At 34.0% G+C, this 19,707-nt stretch overlaps 1 protein-coding gene across 1 annotated transcript in view; it reads right to left on the reverse strand.

Moving 5' to 3' along the window:
- Positions 1–8,930: 8,930 nt before the first annotated feature.
- LOC123685858 (neuronal acetylcholine receptor subunit alpha-7) overlaps positions 8,931–19,707 on the reverse strand; it is a 175,699-nt gene continuing 164,922 nt past the window's right edge. Inside the window, exon 9 of the mRNA XM_045625717.1 lies at positions 8,931–12,904. Within this exon, the coding sequence (XP_045481673.1) occupies positions 12,628–12,904 (277 nt within the window). The 3' untranslated portion in view covers positions 8,931–12,627. The remainder of the gene's footprint in view (positions 12,905–19,707) is intronic.

The following is a 19,707-nucleotide window of genomic DNA, read 5'->3' on the forward strand; positions in this document are numbered from 1 at the left end:
GTGTTGTTGTCAGCAAAATTTCGGGATGATAACACGACGCCTCCAAGCTTTACTTTATGTTTTGATGGTTTGTTTATGTTTTGCTGCTTTCAGTGTTTTGATGTGCTAGTTACCCTAACCTCCACGGATCTTTGGATGGTTTAAGATGTAAATGAATCATTACATTGTCATTTAGTTCTAGATATTTCAACTGAAAACCCTATTAGCATGGATCTTCGAACACATAACCTCGAATTTCCTCATTTCTCATTCATTTCAACAGCCACCCACATCACTTCCTCAATATCATTATCGAAGTTGCAGATGAGTATTTTCATGATTTGGTGTGATCATTCTCTTATCATTTTCTTCTTAGTGGACACTCACAAATCATACAATCTACTATTTGTTTGTGTTGTTGTTGTTATTGTTATTTTGATGGTGGTAGTTCTCGATGCTCCATGTGTTTTTCATAAAATATATTCACTTAACCAGAACATAACTTGATATTGATTCTAACCTCAAAAAGTCTATCAGGTTTTTTTTACAGATTTTAATTAATGAATACATTTTAGTTTCATTTCACCAATAAAATAAAAAAGAATTTTCTTGATATTATTGTTTTAAAACAATTTAGCTGAATTCATTCAATTATCTATATGAAAGGCCGGGCTCAGATACTATTATCAGGTTTCAATAAACTAATTATTGTTGTGAGATTTTCGATAGTAGTTAGCATTTGTGAATAAAAAAATTTTGGTTTTTAACACAATATAATTTTACAATGATCTAACAGTATTATTTAAAAGATCTATCTTAAATATTATTATCAGTTTTCAATGAATTAATAATTTGGGATTTCACTGAAGCAAAGTATTTACAAGTCATCACTTTATCAATATTATTTTCGAAGTTGCAGTTGATTATTTTGATGTTTTGGTGTGATCATCCTTTTATCATTTTCTTCTTAGTGTACAGTCACAAATCATACAATCTTTTATTAGTTTGTGTTGTAATTGTGTTATGTTATTTTGATGGTGGTAGTTCTTGATACTCCATGTTTTTTTCATGAAAAGTATTCACTTAACCAGAACATAATTTGATATTGAATCTAACCTCAAAAAGTCTACCAGGTTTTTCTTACAGGCTTTATTTAATGAATGACTGAAAGTAACATTTCACAAATGAAATAAAAAATTATTTTCTTGATATTATTGATCAAAATAGGGCTCTAGCTTTAACGCAATTGAGCTGAATTTATTCAATTATCTATATAAAATGCCGGGCTCAAATAATATTATCAGGTTTCAATAAACTAATTATTGTTGTGGTATTTTCGATAGTAGTTTGCATTTGTGAATCGAAAAAATGTTGGCTCTTAACACAATATGATATTACAATGATCTAACAGTATTATTTTAAAGGCCTATCTTAAATATTATTATCAGCTTTCAATAAATTAATAATTTGGGAATTTTAGGATTTCACTAAAACAAAGTATTTACAGGTCATCACTTTAACAATATTATTTTCGAAGTTGCAGATGATTATTTTAATGATTTGGTGTCTTCATTTTCTTCTTAGTGTACAGTCACAAATCATACAATCTTTTATTAGTTTGTGTTGTTATTGTGCTATGTTATTTTGATGGTGGTTGTTCTTGATGCTCTATGATTTTTTGATGAAATGTATTCTCTTAACCAAAACATAACTTGATATTGACTCTAACCTCAAAAAGTCTAAGGTTTTTCTTAGAGGCTTTATTTAATAATAATAATAATAATAATAATAAAGGTCTTTATTCAGAAAAAATTAGAAAGCACATTGAACTACAGTATTGGGGGCGAGATTTAGCTCGCATAAACAAGGTAGAGAATATTATCTAGTACCGTACAATCTACCTTAAACCTTATCCATGCGTCTATTCTTCCATCTAACCCTCCTAAACCTAGCTTACAAAACAAAACAAAACTCTCTACCATGAGCACTAAAACAACAATATAATCCAAACTCTGCCGTATAATCGAAATAAAATTTGAAATATCCCATCTCAGACAGCACATAGATCAAAATTCAACAAGCCGAAAGGAAAACGCCAAAATAAACAGTCACAAGCATTTCCGGAAAGCCATTCGGTCTTTAACCTAGGCATAAAGCGGGTCGTTCCGAAAATTATTCATAATGTGTAATTTAAACTTATCAAGTGTAATGTTTCTATATTCAAAGTCTAGGCTATTCATGCAATTGGGTACTTGATAGGAGTACGATCTAGTGAATATGTCGGTTCGGTGTTTTGGTATTGAGATGGTGCGTTTGGAGCGAACATTGATGGAGTGCACAGCAGAGCGAAAAGTAATCCTATTGTAAAGGTTTATTGGTAATTTTTCAGTGATGATTCTATAAAATAAAACATATGAATGGAAACGTCTTCTGAGCTCCATACTGAGCCAGCCGGTAGTTTTAAGGGTGTAACTCACAGAATCATATTTCCGTAGACCGTGTATCAATCTCAGACAAGAATTCTGTAGTACTTGAATCCTATTTTTATCGAAAGCAGTCAAGCAGGGACCGTAGACAGCATCACAATAGTTCATATATGACAGTACAGTAGACTCACACAGCAGAATTTTACTGGATTTACTCAGAATACTTCTAAATTGATATAAATTCCTCAAACTGGCATAAGCTTTCAACAAGCAGTTAGATATATGCCTACTGAAACGCAAATCAGTATCGACCGTCAAACCCAAATTTCTTGTAAACTCGAGAAAGCTGATTTTGCTGCCATCCATGGTAACATCCTGGCTATAAATCTCCAAGAACCGTACTCTATCATTTTTACGACCAAAAAGTTGACAAACTGATTTACTGGCATTCAAACGAAGACAATGTTTTTTTGAAATTTCGTAGATATTGTTCAGATCATAATTTAGGGCTACTACAGCCTGTAATGACTCGCAAGGCTCAAACGACAATTTGAGTTGGCTATCGTCTGCATAAAAGAAAGAAGTTACCGAAACACATACAGAGGTGAAACACGAAATATAAATAATAAAAAGAAGTGGTCCTAATATAGACCCTTGTGGAACTCCACTATCTAAACCTAAAAACGAAGACAAATTGCCATCAATTCTGACAGCCTGAGATCTCGACCCGATATAAACAGCCAATAAATTTATCGCCGGCTGAGAGAGACCCACATAATGCAAAATAGCGATCAAAAGCTGATGATTGATCGAATCAAAAGCCCTACTATAGTCTAGCTGGGTCAAAATAGTCAAATTGCCTTGATCAACAGACTTAAAAATGTCATCAGTGATGTTGAGCAAGGCTGTGCAGCAACCATGGCCAGGTCTGAATCCATACTGTGTGGAGGGAATGATCTTATTAATTTCTGTATATTCCTGTAATTGCCTCTGCATGACCTTCTCAACAATTTTGGAGAGTACCGGGAGTATACTAATAGGCCGTAAGTCATCAAATGTATTCGGATCCGAGTTTTTAGGAAGTGGGATCACCAATGCCTTCTTCCAGGAGGAAGGAAAAACGGAATGCCTGATGCAGTAATTAACGACATGTGTTAAATAGGGCAAAATGAATGGAACACACAGTTGTATTGTTTTTATATTGATACCGTCATGACTCACTCACAATGAATGAATAAAAGTAACATTTCACAAATGAAATAAAAAAGAATTTTCTTGATATTATTGATCAAAATAGGGCTCTAGCTTTAACGAAATTGAGCTGAATTTATTCAATTATTTATATAAAATGCCGGGCTCAAATAATATTATCAGGTTTCAATAAACTAATTATTGTTGTGGGATTTTCGATAGTAGTTTGCATTTGTGAATCGAAAAAATGTTGGTTCTTAACACAATATGATATTACAATGATCTAACAGTATTATTTAAAAGGTCTATCTTAAATATTATTATCAGCTTTCAATAAATTAATAATTTGGGAATTTTAGGAATTCACTAAAACAAAGTATTTACAAGTCATCACTTTATCAATATTATTTTCGAAGTTGCAGATGGTTATTTAATTGATTTGGTGTGTTCATTTTCTTCTTAGTGTACAGTCACAAATCATACAATCTTCTATTAGTCTGTGTTGTTATTATGCTATGTTATTTTGATGGTGGTTATTCTTGATGCTCTATGATTTTTCGATGAAATGTATTCTCTTAATCAAAACATAACTTGATATTGACTCTAACCTCAAAAAGGTTTTTCTTACAGGTTTTATTTAATGAATAAATTTTAGTTTCATTTCACAAATAGAATAAAAAAGCATTTTCTTGATATAATTGATCAAGATAAGGCTGTAGTTTAACGCAATTGAGCTGAATTTATTCAATTATCCGGCCGGGCTCGAATATTATTATCAAATTTCAATAACCTAATTATTGTTGTGGGATTTTCGATAGTAGTTAGCATTTGTGAATCAAAAATGTTGGTTTTCAACACGATATAACAATGACCTAACTGTATTATTATTATTATACCAGTTTTCGAAAAATTGATAATTTGGGATTTCACTAAAACAATTAGTATTTGCAAGTGGAAATTTTAAATGAAATAAATTTAATCTATACTTGGAACTGATCATTTTTTTCTTGAGAAGCTTTTCTCATTCAGCTCAGTTGAAGTGAAGTTTATTTTCATTCATCGAATTCAATTTATCACGTACAGGCTCACGTCCACGATATTAGGTACCGTTCATACCTGTAGTTCAGAGAATCTTCTTTCTTCTTTAAGTGCCGTCTCCTCAACGGAGGTTGGCGACCATCATAGTTCAGAGAATGAACATTATAATTAATTGAAATGATGCTATAAGATGAAAAATATCCAGAATAATCGATCAAAATACCAAAATAAATGATAACGAGAAGATTTTGAGTGTTGGTAAAAAATTTCAATCATTTGAAGTAATTCTTGGAACTTTTCCACGGAAAATTTATGAATCATTCTTTCTGGTTTTTTGTGAGAAGTAGGGAGTTGATATTGTAAAAACTCGGAATACTCTGATTAGATCACGTATATCTTTTTTGAATTCGTAGATTCTGGAATACCGATTTCGCTTCATGTGTGAGATTCTGTCCTTTCCTAACATTTCAAGTCAATATAAAAGGCAATATCTACGTTCCTGGTGGTGTTATTCATATTTGCAGTGGGTGAAATTGGAAAATGCGAGCTGAATACTAATATTGGACACAAGATTTTCATTTATTCTGGTTAGACAAACATTTCTTGGCCATAGGCCATCACGATCTCAATAATGAAGTGGAAGTTTTCTCCTTGATTTTGTCTCAAATGGAAGGTTTTTCGACATTTCATTATGCTTGAGAAGGCATACCCGAATTTCATTCAATAGGTATTCATGATAAAATCCAATTTCTCTTTATGTCAGATTTACTTGAAATATAGGTATTATTGGAAGGTTTAGTCAAATGTTCATCTTTTTCACTTAGAAAAATGTTCATATATCACTTATTGGGTGTATTCACAATCACAAAGCCTATCAATATTCATTATTTCCTATAAATCAACGAATATTTGAATTGAAAAACTGATTGTAGAGTTGAAACTAGGGATTCACGGCTTGGCTTGATATTCAAGCTATTTGGTTCAAGCTCAAGCTCAAGTAGACTTGAACTCAAGTTCAAGTCAAGTAGTAGTATTTACATATTGAGTCAAGTACTTAATAAATGAATAGTTGACTTGACTTTGAAAAACTACTACTTAACTTTAACTTGAGTTGATTTCAAGTCAAGCTCAAGCTACTTCAGCTTGAGCCAAGTAGCTTGAGTATCAAGCCAAGCCTCGAATCCCTACTTGAAACGCAAAAAAGATATACCTAGATATTAATTATATCATTACAGGATCCTAATTTGATGTTTCTGGCAACAGTTCTAATTATTTGGTCCCTTGCCTTTCAAACTTCAACAGCACGTTCAAGTTTTTTAAGGAGGATCATATACTAATAATATAATAGTATTAATATTATAATATGACATATAATAATAAAATTAATTTTTTAGTCAACATTAATAGTTTACATATTTCATTCGAGCTCATTATCTCAAAATTATCTTTGAGGAACATAATCTAGCCTAAATTATGAGATTTGTGTGCCAGGATCACCCTTATACTGAAAATAAAAAAAATATATAATATATTAACTAATTAAATGAACTCTCTCATCATAGTAGTATCTGATATAATTCATACTAGCAATGTTTCTGTGTTGAATTTTCATGGAGTCTCTCATTGTGTAGGGTGAGAAAATATTTGATTGATTGCATATAAGCCTTCAAATGATCAATCATTCCTAGATTCAATCGAAGCAATCGAGTCATTTCAAATAACTTTTCTCAAGTTGTCTGAAGTTCAAGGAAAAATATTGGGATGGAGAGACTTTGGTGGGAATATCATCTTTTCAATTGGTAGAGTTTATTTTGAAGGTGCTTCATCTGCTGATTTCAATTTGGAAACATTTGGATATCAATTATGAATCACCGATGGTTGTTTTCTGAAGGATTCGATAAATAGCGCGTTTTAAAAACTTTAAAACTTCAAAAGTTCTAAAGAAGGAAGTGTTATTATGTAGATAATCATCGGTTTCTTGTAAATTATGTTACTTAATACTCGTTTCTTCAACGTTTTCAAAAATCCCAATATACACTAAAATGTTCAAAAGAACATTTCTCCATTCAGTTTCAAAAAAAGAGGTATTGGTATGTAGATAATTATCTATATAACAACATTTCTTTTAAACATTCTATTATCTAGTTCATTATCTGCATAATAACACTTCTTCTTTTTTGAACTGAATCCATTATGGAGTTGAGTTCTTTTGAACATTTTAGAATATGTTGTGGTTTTTGAAAATCGTGAAGGAACTAGGATTGAGTTACATAATTTACAAAGGTATTGATAATCATTTACATGATCACACTTCTTTTTGTGAAACTGAATGGTGTATGTTGTGGTTCTTGAAGATCTTAAAGGAAAACGATAATTATCTACATAATAATACTACATACATACATACATAATGATGAACTGAATGGCTCGTTTCAGTATATGGTGTGGCTTTTGAAAATTTCAAAGGAAAATAGCATTTAGCAACACATTTCTAAAAAACCAATGATCATTTACATAATTACACTGTTTTTTTTGGGAACTGAATGGCTCGTTATGTTTTTTCCAACATTTTAGTGTATACTGAGGTTTTTGAAAATCTTGAAGAAAATGAGTAAGAGGATTGAGTAAAAACATTTTCGAAAGTACAGATACTTATCTACATAATGACACTCTTTTTATAGGAAATGAATGGCTTGTTTTAATGTATGGTGTGGTTTTTGAAAATTTTAAAGGAAAGCAGCATATAGTAACACATTTCTATATAATAAGACTCTTTTTTTGGACTTTGAATGGCTCGTTATGAAGTGTTCTTTTCAATATTTAAGTGAATACTGTGGTGTTTGGAAATCTTGAAGGAAACGAATAGAAGGATTGAGTAACAACATTTTCGAAAGTACAGATACATAATAACACCCTTTTTTTAGGAACTGAATGGCTCGTTTTAGTGTATGGTGGGTTTTTGAAAATTTTACAGGAAAACAACATTTAGTAACACATTTATACATAATACCACTTATTTTTTGAAATTTAAATGGCTCGTTATGAAGTTATGTTCTTTCCAACACTTAAGTGTATACTGTGGTGTTTTAAAATCTTGAAGGAAACGAGTATAAGGATTGAGTAACGACATTTTCGAAAGTACAGATACTTATCTACATAATAACACTCCTTTTTTAGGAACTGAATGGATTGTTTTAGTGTATGGTGTGGTTTTTGAAAATTCTACAGGAAAACAGCACTTAGTAACACATTTCTACATAATAACACACATTTTTTGAAATTTGAATGGCTCGTTATTAAGTTAAGCTCTTTCCAACATTTTGTGTATACTGTGGTGTTTTAAAATCTTGAAGGAATCGAGTTGGAGGATTGAGTAACGTCATTTTCGAAAGTACAGATACTTATCTACATAATAACACTCCTTTTTTAGGAACTGAATGGCTTGTTTTAGTGTATGGTGTGGTTTTTGAAAGTTTTACAGGAAAACAGCATTAAGTAACACATTTCTACATAATAACACTCCTTTTTTGAAATTTAAATGGCTCGTTATGAAGTTGTGTTCTTTCCAACACTTTAGTGTATATTGTGGTGTTTTAAAATCTTGAAGGAAACGAGAAGGAGGAATGAGTAACAACATTTTCGAAAGTACAGAATTATCTACATGGCAACACTCCTTTTTTAGGAACTGAATCGCACATTTTAATATATGGTGTGGCTTTTGAAAATTTCAAAGAAAAACATCATTTAGTAACACATTTCTACATAATAACACTGCTTTTTTGGAATGTGCTTTTTTTGGGAATTAAATGGCACGTTCTGGAGTTATGTTCTTTTCAACATTTTAGTGTATAAAGAAGTTTTTGACAATCTTGAAGGAAACTGGTAGAAGGATTGAGTAACAACATTTTCGAAAGTACATATACTTATCTACATAATAACACACCTTTCTTGGAAAATGAATGGCTAGTTTGAGTGTATGGTGTGGTTTTCATTTTTTGGGAAATGAATGACTTGTTATGGACTTGAAACTTTTTAATGGATGGTTTGGTTTTTGAAGTTCTCAAATGGAATGAGGGGCTGACTCACATCTTTTTTGAAAGTCTCGATAATTATCTACTTGATAATACTTCGTCTTTTGGAGTTATGCTTATTTCAACATTTCATTGTCAAGGTACATAGACATATTACTCAACCTAAGCTTAGGTTATAAAATTGTTGAGAGTGAAATGGGGAATTTAATGGTCTTGCCAGCATAAAAGCCGTTATCATTTTGGAATCATTAGGAAAAGGCATAAGGGTAGTAACATTTTCTTTATTAGTATTTCATTTAACAAAGTACAATCCATTGTGATGCAACATTACAACAATATTATTGGTAAAAAATGAATCTCTAGAGCATACACTATTGAGAATAGTACCATTTCACATAAAATCGAGGATTCGAGTTGCCCCTCCTCAATTTTCTTTTTGAATGATCAAAAATGGATTGTCATTTTCATTTGAATCATCTCAATATTCATTTAAATACCATTTGTTACTGAGTAATAGCATTCTCTGGGAATTTACTTATGTGTGAACAATGGAACTCAAGTTTTATTACCTATGTACTTATTTAGGTATTAATTTCCATTGAAAGAACTTCAATAATCCCCGGATTGATCTTACTTTGTTTTTTCTCAGCCCAATGGAAAAGTTAAGAGAGATAGATGATCTTGAGCTGGATATTCAGCTTTATACAATGACATTATGCGTTTCATCAAATTGTCAAGTTTGTCTAGAACCTAAAATTCATTGAAAGAAGTCTCACTCTTAAATCGCCAAATACTTTCAAAAAATTCCGAATTCAACAATATAATACCTGCAAGCTTGGGACTATCAGGATGCAAGTTTTGAGTGAAATGCATTCATCTCAAGCTGTCAGTTATCCAGTGTGACATTTTCTGACCCTTACTGCATTGGCTTTGAAACCCGCTACAATTAGAATACTAAGAAATGATTTTTTTTTAATTGTATATATATGAGGAAGAGTACATAGAACTACATCTAATTAAATACCAATATTTGGCACTTTTCAAGTCCCACAAATTGTAAGAAAAGAAGTCTAAAGATTCTAGAATGGAAGACATTTTGTGAGAACACGATATTCTTTGTTTAAGTTGGAGAAGTAATCTAGAAATTTTATTTCCAAAGCCAATGATTTCTGGTATAGCCGAACAAAAACTGAGTAGACATATTGACATCTTTGTTAGAATTTCATGTGGTCGATTGAATACGGAAATTCTTCAACTCCACTTCCTTCCGAGTAGGGAATTCATGAATTGAGCAACTTCCTTTATTTTTCTGGAGTTTCACTGAACTGACAATTTTCATCGACAATCGCCACAATGAAATATCAACGTGTCTGGAAATTGATTTCAAATCGATATGTGAATATAAGGGGGCGTTTCTTATGCTCCTAATGCTGATTCATTTATGTACAATTTGCAGAGATGGTAGATGAAAGATACAAAATGTTACATTTCTTAAATAGCATGCTAGACCGTTAAACAATAATTGAAATAAATACGGCTACCTTCAATGGTATATATCATCCAACATTCTCATCAAATCATTTCAATGTCTACAAGAAAAGTATAAATCTACAATGTACGATATAAAATGTAGTCAACAATTTCTGACAACAATGAAGTATGATCAACTCCAGCAATTTAATTCTTAATATTATCTTATTTTACCTCAACCCAATGCCCTGTCTCATTGAACATTCAGTAGAATCTGTTAATTCCAGCAATATTACCTGACCTTCAAACTCTATGTGCTATAAATACAACAGATAATTACACAAATTATATCCTAAAAACAGTGTTCAGTTTTTACATACAACACATAACATTGATAAAGTTTTCGTAATGCTGCTATGTCTTAAAAACTAATGTCCCTCTTCTATCATTTGTAATAATAAGATGGGAGCAAGTTAGCACCAAAGTTCAACTTCTTCGATAGGATATTGACACATAAACATGTTATAATTATCTACAGAAATTCCCCATTTATAGATGGTATTTAGGAGAACAATCATACAGCAAGATGAGAAGACACTTAACATATATGTAGAGTTGATACAGTTGGTTAGATTCTAATGGATCTCCGATTGGATGATCAAATCCTTTTAGCCAACATTTGCTATTGGGTTAGAAATTAGCACTGTGACTTTGGGCTACTTGGCGCCATTTTGAATTGACAGCAATATTGAAGTTAGGTATTAGTTTAGTTCTCTAACTGTGCGGCTTTTTCTTAAAAATCTGTTTCGAAGATATGTTTGTGTCGAAAAATCTGTTTTTAGAAAAAACGTTGTAAAGAAATTTATCAGATAATATTACTAAGAATTTTATCTAATGTTTTATTAGCCACACGATAAATATTCTTTTAAAACTCAATGAGTATCTCACTGACGGTTGAGCTTTAAGAAATTTAAAATAGAGAACAAACGCCTCAGACGTAATGGGCGTAGTACGTATTTTTTTTTTCACTATACTAAAACACATTCTGATCTACTGTAGGTCGTCGCTTACTCCAAATCTCGAAAATATAAATGCCTGAAAGACTTTATTCAACATCATTTGTTTTTTGTTAACCATCACCCCGGAGAAGTGTTTAAAGAAGTGAGCCAATTCTATTTTGATCTAAATTCTATTTGACACATAGCACATACCTACACTTAAAGTGTGGGCATTTTCAGAACACCTATATAATTCGGATTTTCATTTCACATTTAGTTAGAATTGAGCGTATATTATATTTATGAGTTCTCATTTCCGTTTCATTGGTAACTTGCAGATAACGCTGGAAATGGATAGAATAATATTGTACATATAAACTGACAAACTACATAAACATCATATACATCATATATATATATATATTTTCGTTATCAGAAGTGACCAATGATGTGGAAACTTTTTTCGAGATCTCCCCTGTACGCAAATAGAGACAGGAATAATGCAAAGGACACTAAGTGGATAGCTCACTTCTTTTAGCGATTTTCTATAAGTGATACGTATTTAAAATAGCAGATGCTGCGTTCTAAACTAACATCATCAAAGCGTTTTTCAGTCTAAAAGCATTCGAAAAAGATGAAAGTAAATGCAGAATATCATGGAAATAAAATATTTAAATCGTGTTTTATATGTAGAAATTGACTCGTAAGTTTCTTTAAACATATTTAACACCTGTAGTAAAAGTTTCCACGTATTTCTAAATAACTTACATAACGGTGACTTGGCGATCTAGAACTGTAGATTCGATGGACATAAGAAGGCCTGACGATCGAGTGCTCAATGAAAAATTGACAATATGTAAATCGACACTTCCGATCGACAGTTCTGATCAGCAGTTATAATTGACAGTTCTAATCGACAGGTCGCCGGTAGCTTAGGAATGTATTTTTCAGTCTTTTTCGAATGCACATGTACAGGGTGATCAGTGTAGTTGAATTTCAGAGGAACGGGGTTTGCGACTCAACATTTAACTTTATTTATCACAGTATGATTGTGTAATAATCTAAAGAACACGTTACAAAAACAAGGGATCGTATAAAACGAATGCCAACTATGTATGGAATCAGTTGCTTGAGCTTTATCTGGATCATGAACCAACCACGTATTTTTCCTATCTAAAATAATTTCATAATTACGAACATTAGACCGCATCATATCCTCTGGAAGCAGAATTTTTCATCCAGTATTCCGGCCATCATAAAATCGATTTAAGTTGATATGACGTCATGCAAGGATTTTGTGAAATTGTGCTTCCATCGGATCATTTAGAAATCTGTGCTTCGGCGCTGTTACATTCGTAGAAATTCTGCCAGATATTATTTTCAACCCAGTCCACCGAGTGCTGCCAGACATGAAAGGGACCAGAACAAGAGTTGGTTGGTGGGAGTCCCCATCTTGGCTGCTATGGAAGATGATTCGTCGACTGGCTCGGGTAGCTACGATACAATTATATGTGGAGCTGAAAAAAGCACTGCAAGTGTCGCGATTATGGTGAACAAAGTGAATATAATAAGGCACAGTCTGTCGACCACCATTGCAGCAAATTTCCAATCTCTTGTTATATCCGCTGCTACATCCTCTTTGCGAAGTTGATCCGTTATGAATCTGATTTCTTTCAAGATCAAAGCCAGCTCGTAATCTGCGCTCACGCAAGAATGGTTTGAGACGTAGGATTCTGGAAGGCGTCCACTGTTTGTGTTGTCCTCGTTTTGCCTGGAAAAAACGTTAATGTCAAACATTTTCATGGAAAAGACATGTCAAATATTTTCTGTTCTGACTTTCCTAGAACATCTATCATACTTTTGAGATAGAGCAATACAAAAGATTATCAACTTCAAACAACAAAGCATGTAGATGTTATCTCAGTATTAGCAGAGGAAATGTAAACGGGGTATCAATCAACGTATTCAACGTATGATACAAGAGTGCAGATAAAAACCTCAGCAAAACTCTGTCTTCCTATATTGGTGCAGTGAATAGTTTGTGAATTTGTTTATAGAATAAGCAGACATATTGAAGGGCTTCCTCTTCATCCAAACAAAATCTTCTGCATCATTTCTCTTCACCAACGGTTGACGACTTTATAATTAAATCTGAAAACAAGAAAGAAAAAAACCAGGAAGGAGTAATACATGTCAGTCTCCATTATATTGATTTGAAGTTAACGACCCATTCTGAAGAAGAATCTGAAACTGAATGGATAGCTTGGAAACCACCATGAAATTTATAAATTGGATAAGTATTCACCAAGTGATCAATGCTTTCTTCTACACCACACTCACATGGTAAGATTTTAATAGGATGCCATTTGAAGAGCATACATTTGCAACGACCATGACCAGTCCTAAGTCGATTTAAAATCCACCAAACTTTTCTAAGATTGAAACTCAAAACTTTCTCTGAAGGATCTACGATTAGACTTTTGTTGAAGACATTACAAGAACTCCATTCCGAACGCCAAATTTCCTTGTCACTTTCATTAGATTGAAGGAAAGTATTAATCCATAAAGTTTGCCTGACGTTGATCTGGCAGTCCTACTATCGGGAGGTAAGATACAATTGGAAATAAGTTTGGGTGGAAATGAAATTTTTCCCAAGATTTTTTGACTGAGACCTGTCTACGAATATGAGGCGGAAGTATATGTGAAAGCACTGGTAAACAATGTGAAGATGTAGATCAAATAGTTCCACTGATAATTCTCATAGAAACGTTTAGCTGTGCATCAATTTTATGAACATGAGCACTATTGAACCAAACAGAACAACAGTATTCAGCAGCAGAAAACACCAAGGCCGAAGCTGCTTGCATCAGGGCCTCTTGAAAAACCAGCTAATTTTTGAAGGATATTATTCCTCGACTTCAATCTCAGACGTAAACTTTCCAAGTGGACCTTGAAATTCAAAGGAGAACCAAGTTCAACTCCAAGATATAATTATGATTCAAGACGGAATTATCGATAGTTATAATAATAATAATAATAATAATAAGTTTATTTGCAATAAAAGATGTACATTTTTCACAAAATTAATATGACGTTACAAACGTGCAAACAAATATAATCAACCCCACTAAAACCGCAGCTGTGTGTGGGGTACTCCCAATTCATATGCACTACATGAATTATCTCCGTACACTGAAAACATGTGAGAGTTTTAAACAGATTTATATCAGCATCGAGCAAATGGAAAATCAGTTATTCGAAATCAATCCATGAACTACTTCTCTGCCTATAGTGAGTAGATATCTCCTGAAAATCTTTCTGATTAAGGCTTCACTATTTATTGTACTTATATATGTTCGGTATGCTTCAGGTAAGTAATTGAATATTCTATTTCCAAGGTACGTGTAATTGCGCTGTCCAATAGCTTTTCTAGTTTTTTTGACCTGAACATCACCTGCTACTTTATGTCTAGTTCCATACTCGTGATCGATTTTTCGCAGACTATGCCTGTTCCTATAAACATTAACTATTATATCATGCACGTATAATTGCCGAATGTCAAGAACTTGACTTTCTCCGAAAACAAGGTCCGACGAATAATCATATTTCCTGTTATACATAATCTTTAGGATTCTTCTCTGTAGCACTTCCATCTTCGTCAGGTGTGTATCCAGTATACCACCCCAACTCAGTATACCATATTGTAGACGGGATTGTACAAGTGCGTAATACACAATTTTGAGATGTGTTATATCCAGAATTGATCTCAGGTACCTGAATTTGTACAACATATATCTCAAAGTCTTCGACACCTGGCAAATGTGAACGTCCCATCTTAAGTGGCTGTCTATGGTGACACCCAGATACTTTATGTTATCTGTTCTTGTTATTTCCATAGTGACACCATGGTTATTAATTGTCAGCCTGTTGTACTCTGGTAACTGGTTTTCGTAGCTTGAAAATGGTATGAAATGGGTTTTGTTGAAGTTGATTGTTAGCAATCTGTGATCAAACCAGTCTTTTATTTTGCCAATCTCATGTTCGACAATGAGTTTCAGATCAGCCCAGCTGTCTGCACTGAATAGTATGGCCGTATCGTCGGCGAAACCAAACATTGAACCTTTGAAATGCATTCTCAGCACACCATCCATATAAATGAGAAATAACAAGGGTCCGATCACCGTGCCTTGCGGAATACCATACACCACCTCCGCTTCTGAGCTGTAAGAACCATTGATTTTCACAACTTGTGTCCTGCCTTTCAAGTAGCTTTCGAAGAGTTGATGGGCATTTCCACGTATTCCATAATCATGCAAGGTCTCCAGCAATTGTTTATGGTCCACAGTGTCGAAGGCCCTTGCCAGATCCAGGAACACACACATTGCCGGTCGGCTCTGGTCTACATGGCCGTATATTTCACCCGTGAGGGCAGCTATCGCATCATTCGTTGACATCCCGCTTCTGAACCCAAACTGATTTCTCGAAATCAAGTCGTGCTTCTCCACGTATGATACAAGCCTGGTTTTAAGCGCCTTCTCAAAAATTTTTGACATATTTGTCACGAGTGAAATCGGCCTGTAATTTTCGATCATTTCCTGATTACCACTTTTAAATATAGGAGTAACAATCGACTTCTTGAATACTTGTGGACACTGGCCCGTTTGAAATATACCATTCACCAAGAATGTCAACAGCGGAGCAATCTCCCGTGCTACCTCTTTCAGGTCTTCTGCTTGTATACCATCTATGCCTACGGATTTCTTACTCTTCAGTGAATTTATTATAATGATTATTTCCTCGTCATCCACCGGTGTCAAAAAAAATGAGTTCCCGCTGCGAATTTTATCTGGAATTTCAGTTGGTGGTTTTTTTATTTTCTCTGCATACTGTCGGCCAATATTCGCAAAGAACCTATTGAACAAGTCAGCTTTGAGTATATCATCCTTTATTCTTGTACCATCTTCACACAAAACATCTTTCATAGGCAATCTCCTCTCCGGCGTGTTCATACCCTTTACAGTTTCCCATAGTTGTTTCGAGCTGTTTCGACTATTCTTTATTTCATCTTGATAGAAGTCCCGCTTGGCAATTTTTATTAGTTTATTTATGAGCGATCTATAATCCAGGTATCTTTGTTTCTTCCAGTTGTTCTGTGGATCTTCTTTGTACTCCCTATGTAGTGCGTTTTTCTTACTTATCGATTTAACCAGTCCTGCTGTTATCCATTTCTTCCTTTTATTCTCGCTCTTCCGAATTTTCATAGTTATCGTGCTCTGTGCGATCACACGACTGAGTGTCTCAGTCAGATAGTAGGCCTGTTTATCAGCAGTATCTAAACTATAGTAAAATGACCAATCATGCATTCTGAGGCTCTCTCTCACCGATTCATATTTTATGCAAGTTCTAGTGCCACCCCGATGTGTCCTCTCTTCAGTATTTTTACAAGGAATTCCCAACATAGTACTCTTATGATCAGTTATGCTCGTATCGAAGACTCCAGAAAAACATTCATCATGTCTGTGTAAATTTTTCATTCTCAAAAATATATGGTCGATGCATGATCTTGACTCGCCCTGTTCTCTAGTATTTTCGTTGACCATAGAGAAATAGCCATGCTCGCTCATTGTGTTCAGATAACACGAAACCAGTTCATTTTCCTTATTAGTATCTATATTCATATCGCCAATAATAACGTGATAATCGGAACTAATATTGTTTACTTGTTTCAAGTAATGTTCAAGATGTACAACAAATTCATCTTCTCTCGATGATGGAGATCTATATAGCGCCGTCACCATAGTTGATTTATTCCCAAACTTGATTTCTGCCTGTACGGCCCGACTCTCGGCAATCTGGACTAGGGCGTGTTTGCAATAAATGTCCTCCTTCAAATAAACGATTACCCCGTCATTCCTATTGAAATCACCTTCATTATACAACATTCGATATCCCTGTATGCTAAACCTTTCACGGTAATCCATTCCCTGGAATGTTTCTGTTAGCACAATCACATCAAACTGGGTGTCCAGTTGATCTAGGAATATCATGATTTCATCAAAATTTTTAGCAATGCTTCGTATATTTTGGTGAAATACTTTCAGAAAGTTTTGATTCATCCGCTTTTCATTCATGATCTTATTCAACTCCATTATGTTGCACAACTCGATCGTGTTTACCGGTTCATAATTGCAGTCTCTCACCAATTCCAGCATTTAAAACTTGATCTTTGCCAATTTTTCCCCAAAAAACAACAAAAATATTCCCAAAAAGTGACAAAAAAAAAAACCTTAGCTCTGCTTCCTACGAACCAATCAGAAAAACAAAAAAACAAAAATTAATGAAATAACTAGTTCTCACCCCTATATTCTAGTTCTTGTGGTCTGATCGGGTTCTCGGCTTTCTGATAATATCCAACTGTGCCGGCTTTTCTGCTCGATCGATCTTAATATTTACTGGTGAAATATTTGGGGTTCCACTGTCCTCTTGCTGATCAGACAACACTGGATCTGCCCTTGACAGCCTATACGCTGGTAACGGGGTTGAGGGTGCACTGTTTGGCTTGTCTTTAGGGGTTTCTTCTACCTCGAGTTCTTCAATTCCATACAGAGTTCCATCCACTAAAAGTTTGTTTCCCCTAATGACGCACTTTGTGTGATTTCCTTCCTGCTTGATCCTCAAAAGATGTTTTCTCAGTATATTATTTTCCCTTCTTTGGACAGCAGTCAGGTCGTGCGCTATTGCAATTTTTTTTTCCGCGCAGCTTATGGCAATTGTTTAGGACTTCCCTTTTTTTGGGATATGAATTGAGCTCAACCTTTATTGGACAACCTACTGCCCTTCCCAGTGGGTATACGTCTCCGATATCACTTTCCTTTAACTGAACACCAATCAACACACTCAGGTCATCACACACGCTTTGTGGTGTTATTTCATCCTCCTTTTTATTCAGCCCAAAAATCAAAATATTCTTCTTATTTTGCTTTCTCTTAAGGCCCTCAACTTCCTCTCTGAGTTCACAGTTCTCTCTTTCCAACAACAGTAACCGCTTTCTCATCTCTTCAAATTTCAGCAGAATTCGAGCTTCACTTGCCTCGATACAATTTCTAATTTCCCTTCGGTTACTCAGGATGTCATCATGGATTTTCTGAACTTTTGCCTCCAATTCGTTCATTTTTCAGAAGAATGCTATACCTTTTATACCGATAAACGTATTCGATACAAACGCTGCAGTGTGTGGAATACCTTAATGAAACTGATTCACTCCTTATCTCATCACAGATGTACTCCGTTCCGTTGTTATTGTTTTCAGTTTCTATAGATTTTCTCACGATTTTTCCCGGAAAACTAGCTGGTAAATTGCAACGATATGGCAAACTCCTGCGGTTGACTGTAATAGCCCCAATTTTCAAAAATTCTGCCGAAAAAAAAAAAAAACAATCGATCTATGAAACAACTCTCGTTAAATATCAAACACAGAGAAGACGTCTGCACCTGCTCGATGAATTGGAATGACTATGAAGTTACTTTGAATTTTCTATAGTTGTGTTGAATTTTCAAATGCAAACGGGAAACTTCTGTTCAATTTGGTTTAAGGCATAAGTGCTACTCAAGAAGATAATTTTCAATTCTCCAACATCAGAGAGAGTGAGAGAGAAAGATTGAGCATCATAATATCACGAGCCCACCACAGAGAGGATGAAGATGTTTGAATTTCAACCAATAATAAGTGAAGAAGAATACGTGATTTGAAATTGTCGGGTATGTTCGACCAATCAAAACATTAGTTGGTAGTGTTCGGTCTCTAGTCACCAGGTGTAAACATCGAGTTGAAAATTGGAATCAGAAGACCAAAAAAATCAAATTTTCAAGAGACAAATGATCCAATTACATTCAGAATTCAAGCAGAATATCTAAAGAATGAAAAAAAGAACAGGCGTGAAATCAGGAGCTTTTGTTCGCTAGTTCATTCATGCGGTAATTGCACCCTTGAAAACTGTATATATCTCTATACAGGGTATACAGGGTGAGTCTTGGACCTGTACATTTCAACCGAAGATACCTGAGGTCGAGGAAAACACTTTTTTCCTTTACCATTTTTACTCACTTTCGAAAATCCATAAAACGATGTTATTTTTAATTATATCTCGCAAGTGAAATGAAATGATATTCGGAATATGTTTTTTTTATGTGATGAATCTTTTCCGAACATAAAATTCCATCAAAGCCCGGTTATATCCAAAATGCTCGGTGTATAAGTGCAAAAAAAAATATCGAATCAGAAAAAATTGTAAAGGAAAAAAGAGTTTCTTTTGAGCGCTGGCATCTTCGGTAGAAATATATGTACGAGTCAAAGACCCTGTATAGAGGGTATGCCGGGAGTAACTGTACATACTCAAACCAGAGGTGAAGTAGGACCAGTTGAGTACGGATTGACTGCAAAAAATTAATTTCTGCCTTTCCTCAGAAATATACAGGGTGATTTTGCATATTCTTGGAAATAATGAAACCATCATCAGAACCAAACTAATCGGCGGAACTTATTGAAACTTGGGATGTAATTGACACATGCCGAGT

Source organism: Harmonia axyridis, chromosome X, assembly GCF_914767665.1.
Source record: "Harmonia axyridis chromosome X, icHarAxyr1.1, whole genome shotgun sequence".
Classification (NCBI taxonomy): domain Eukaryota; kingdom Metazoa; phylum Arthropoda; class Insecta; order Coleoptera; family Coccinellidae; genus Harmonia; species Harmonia axyridis.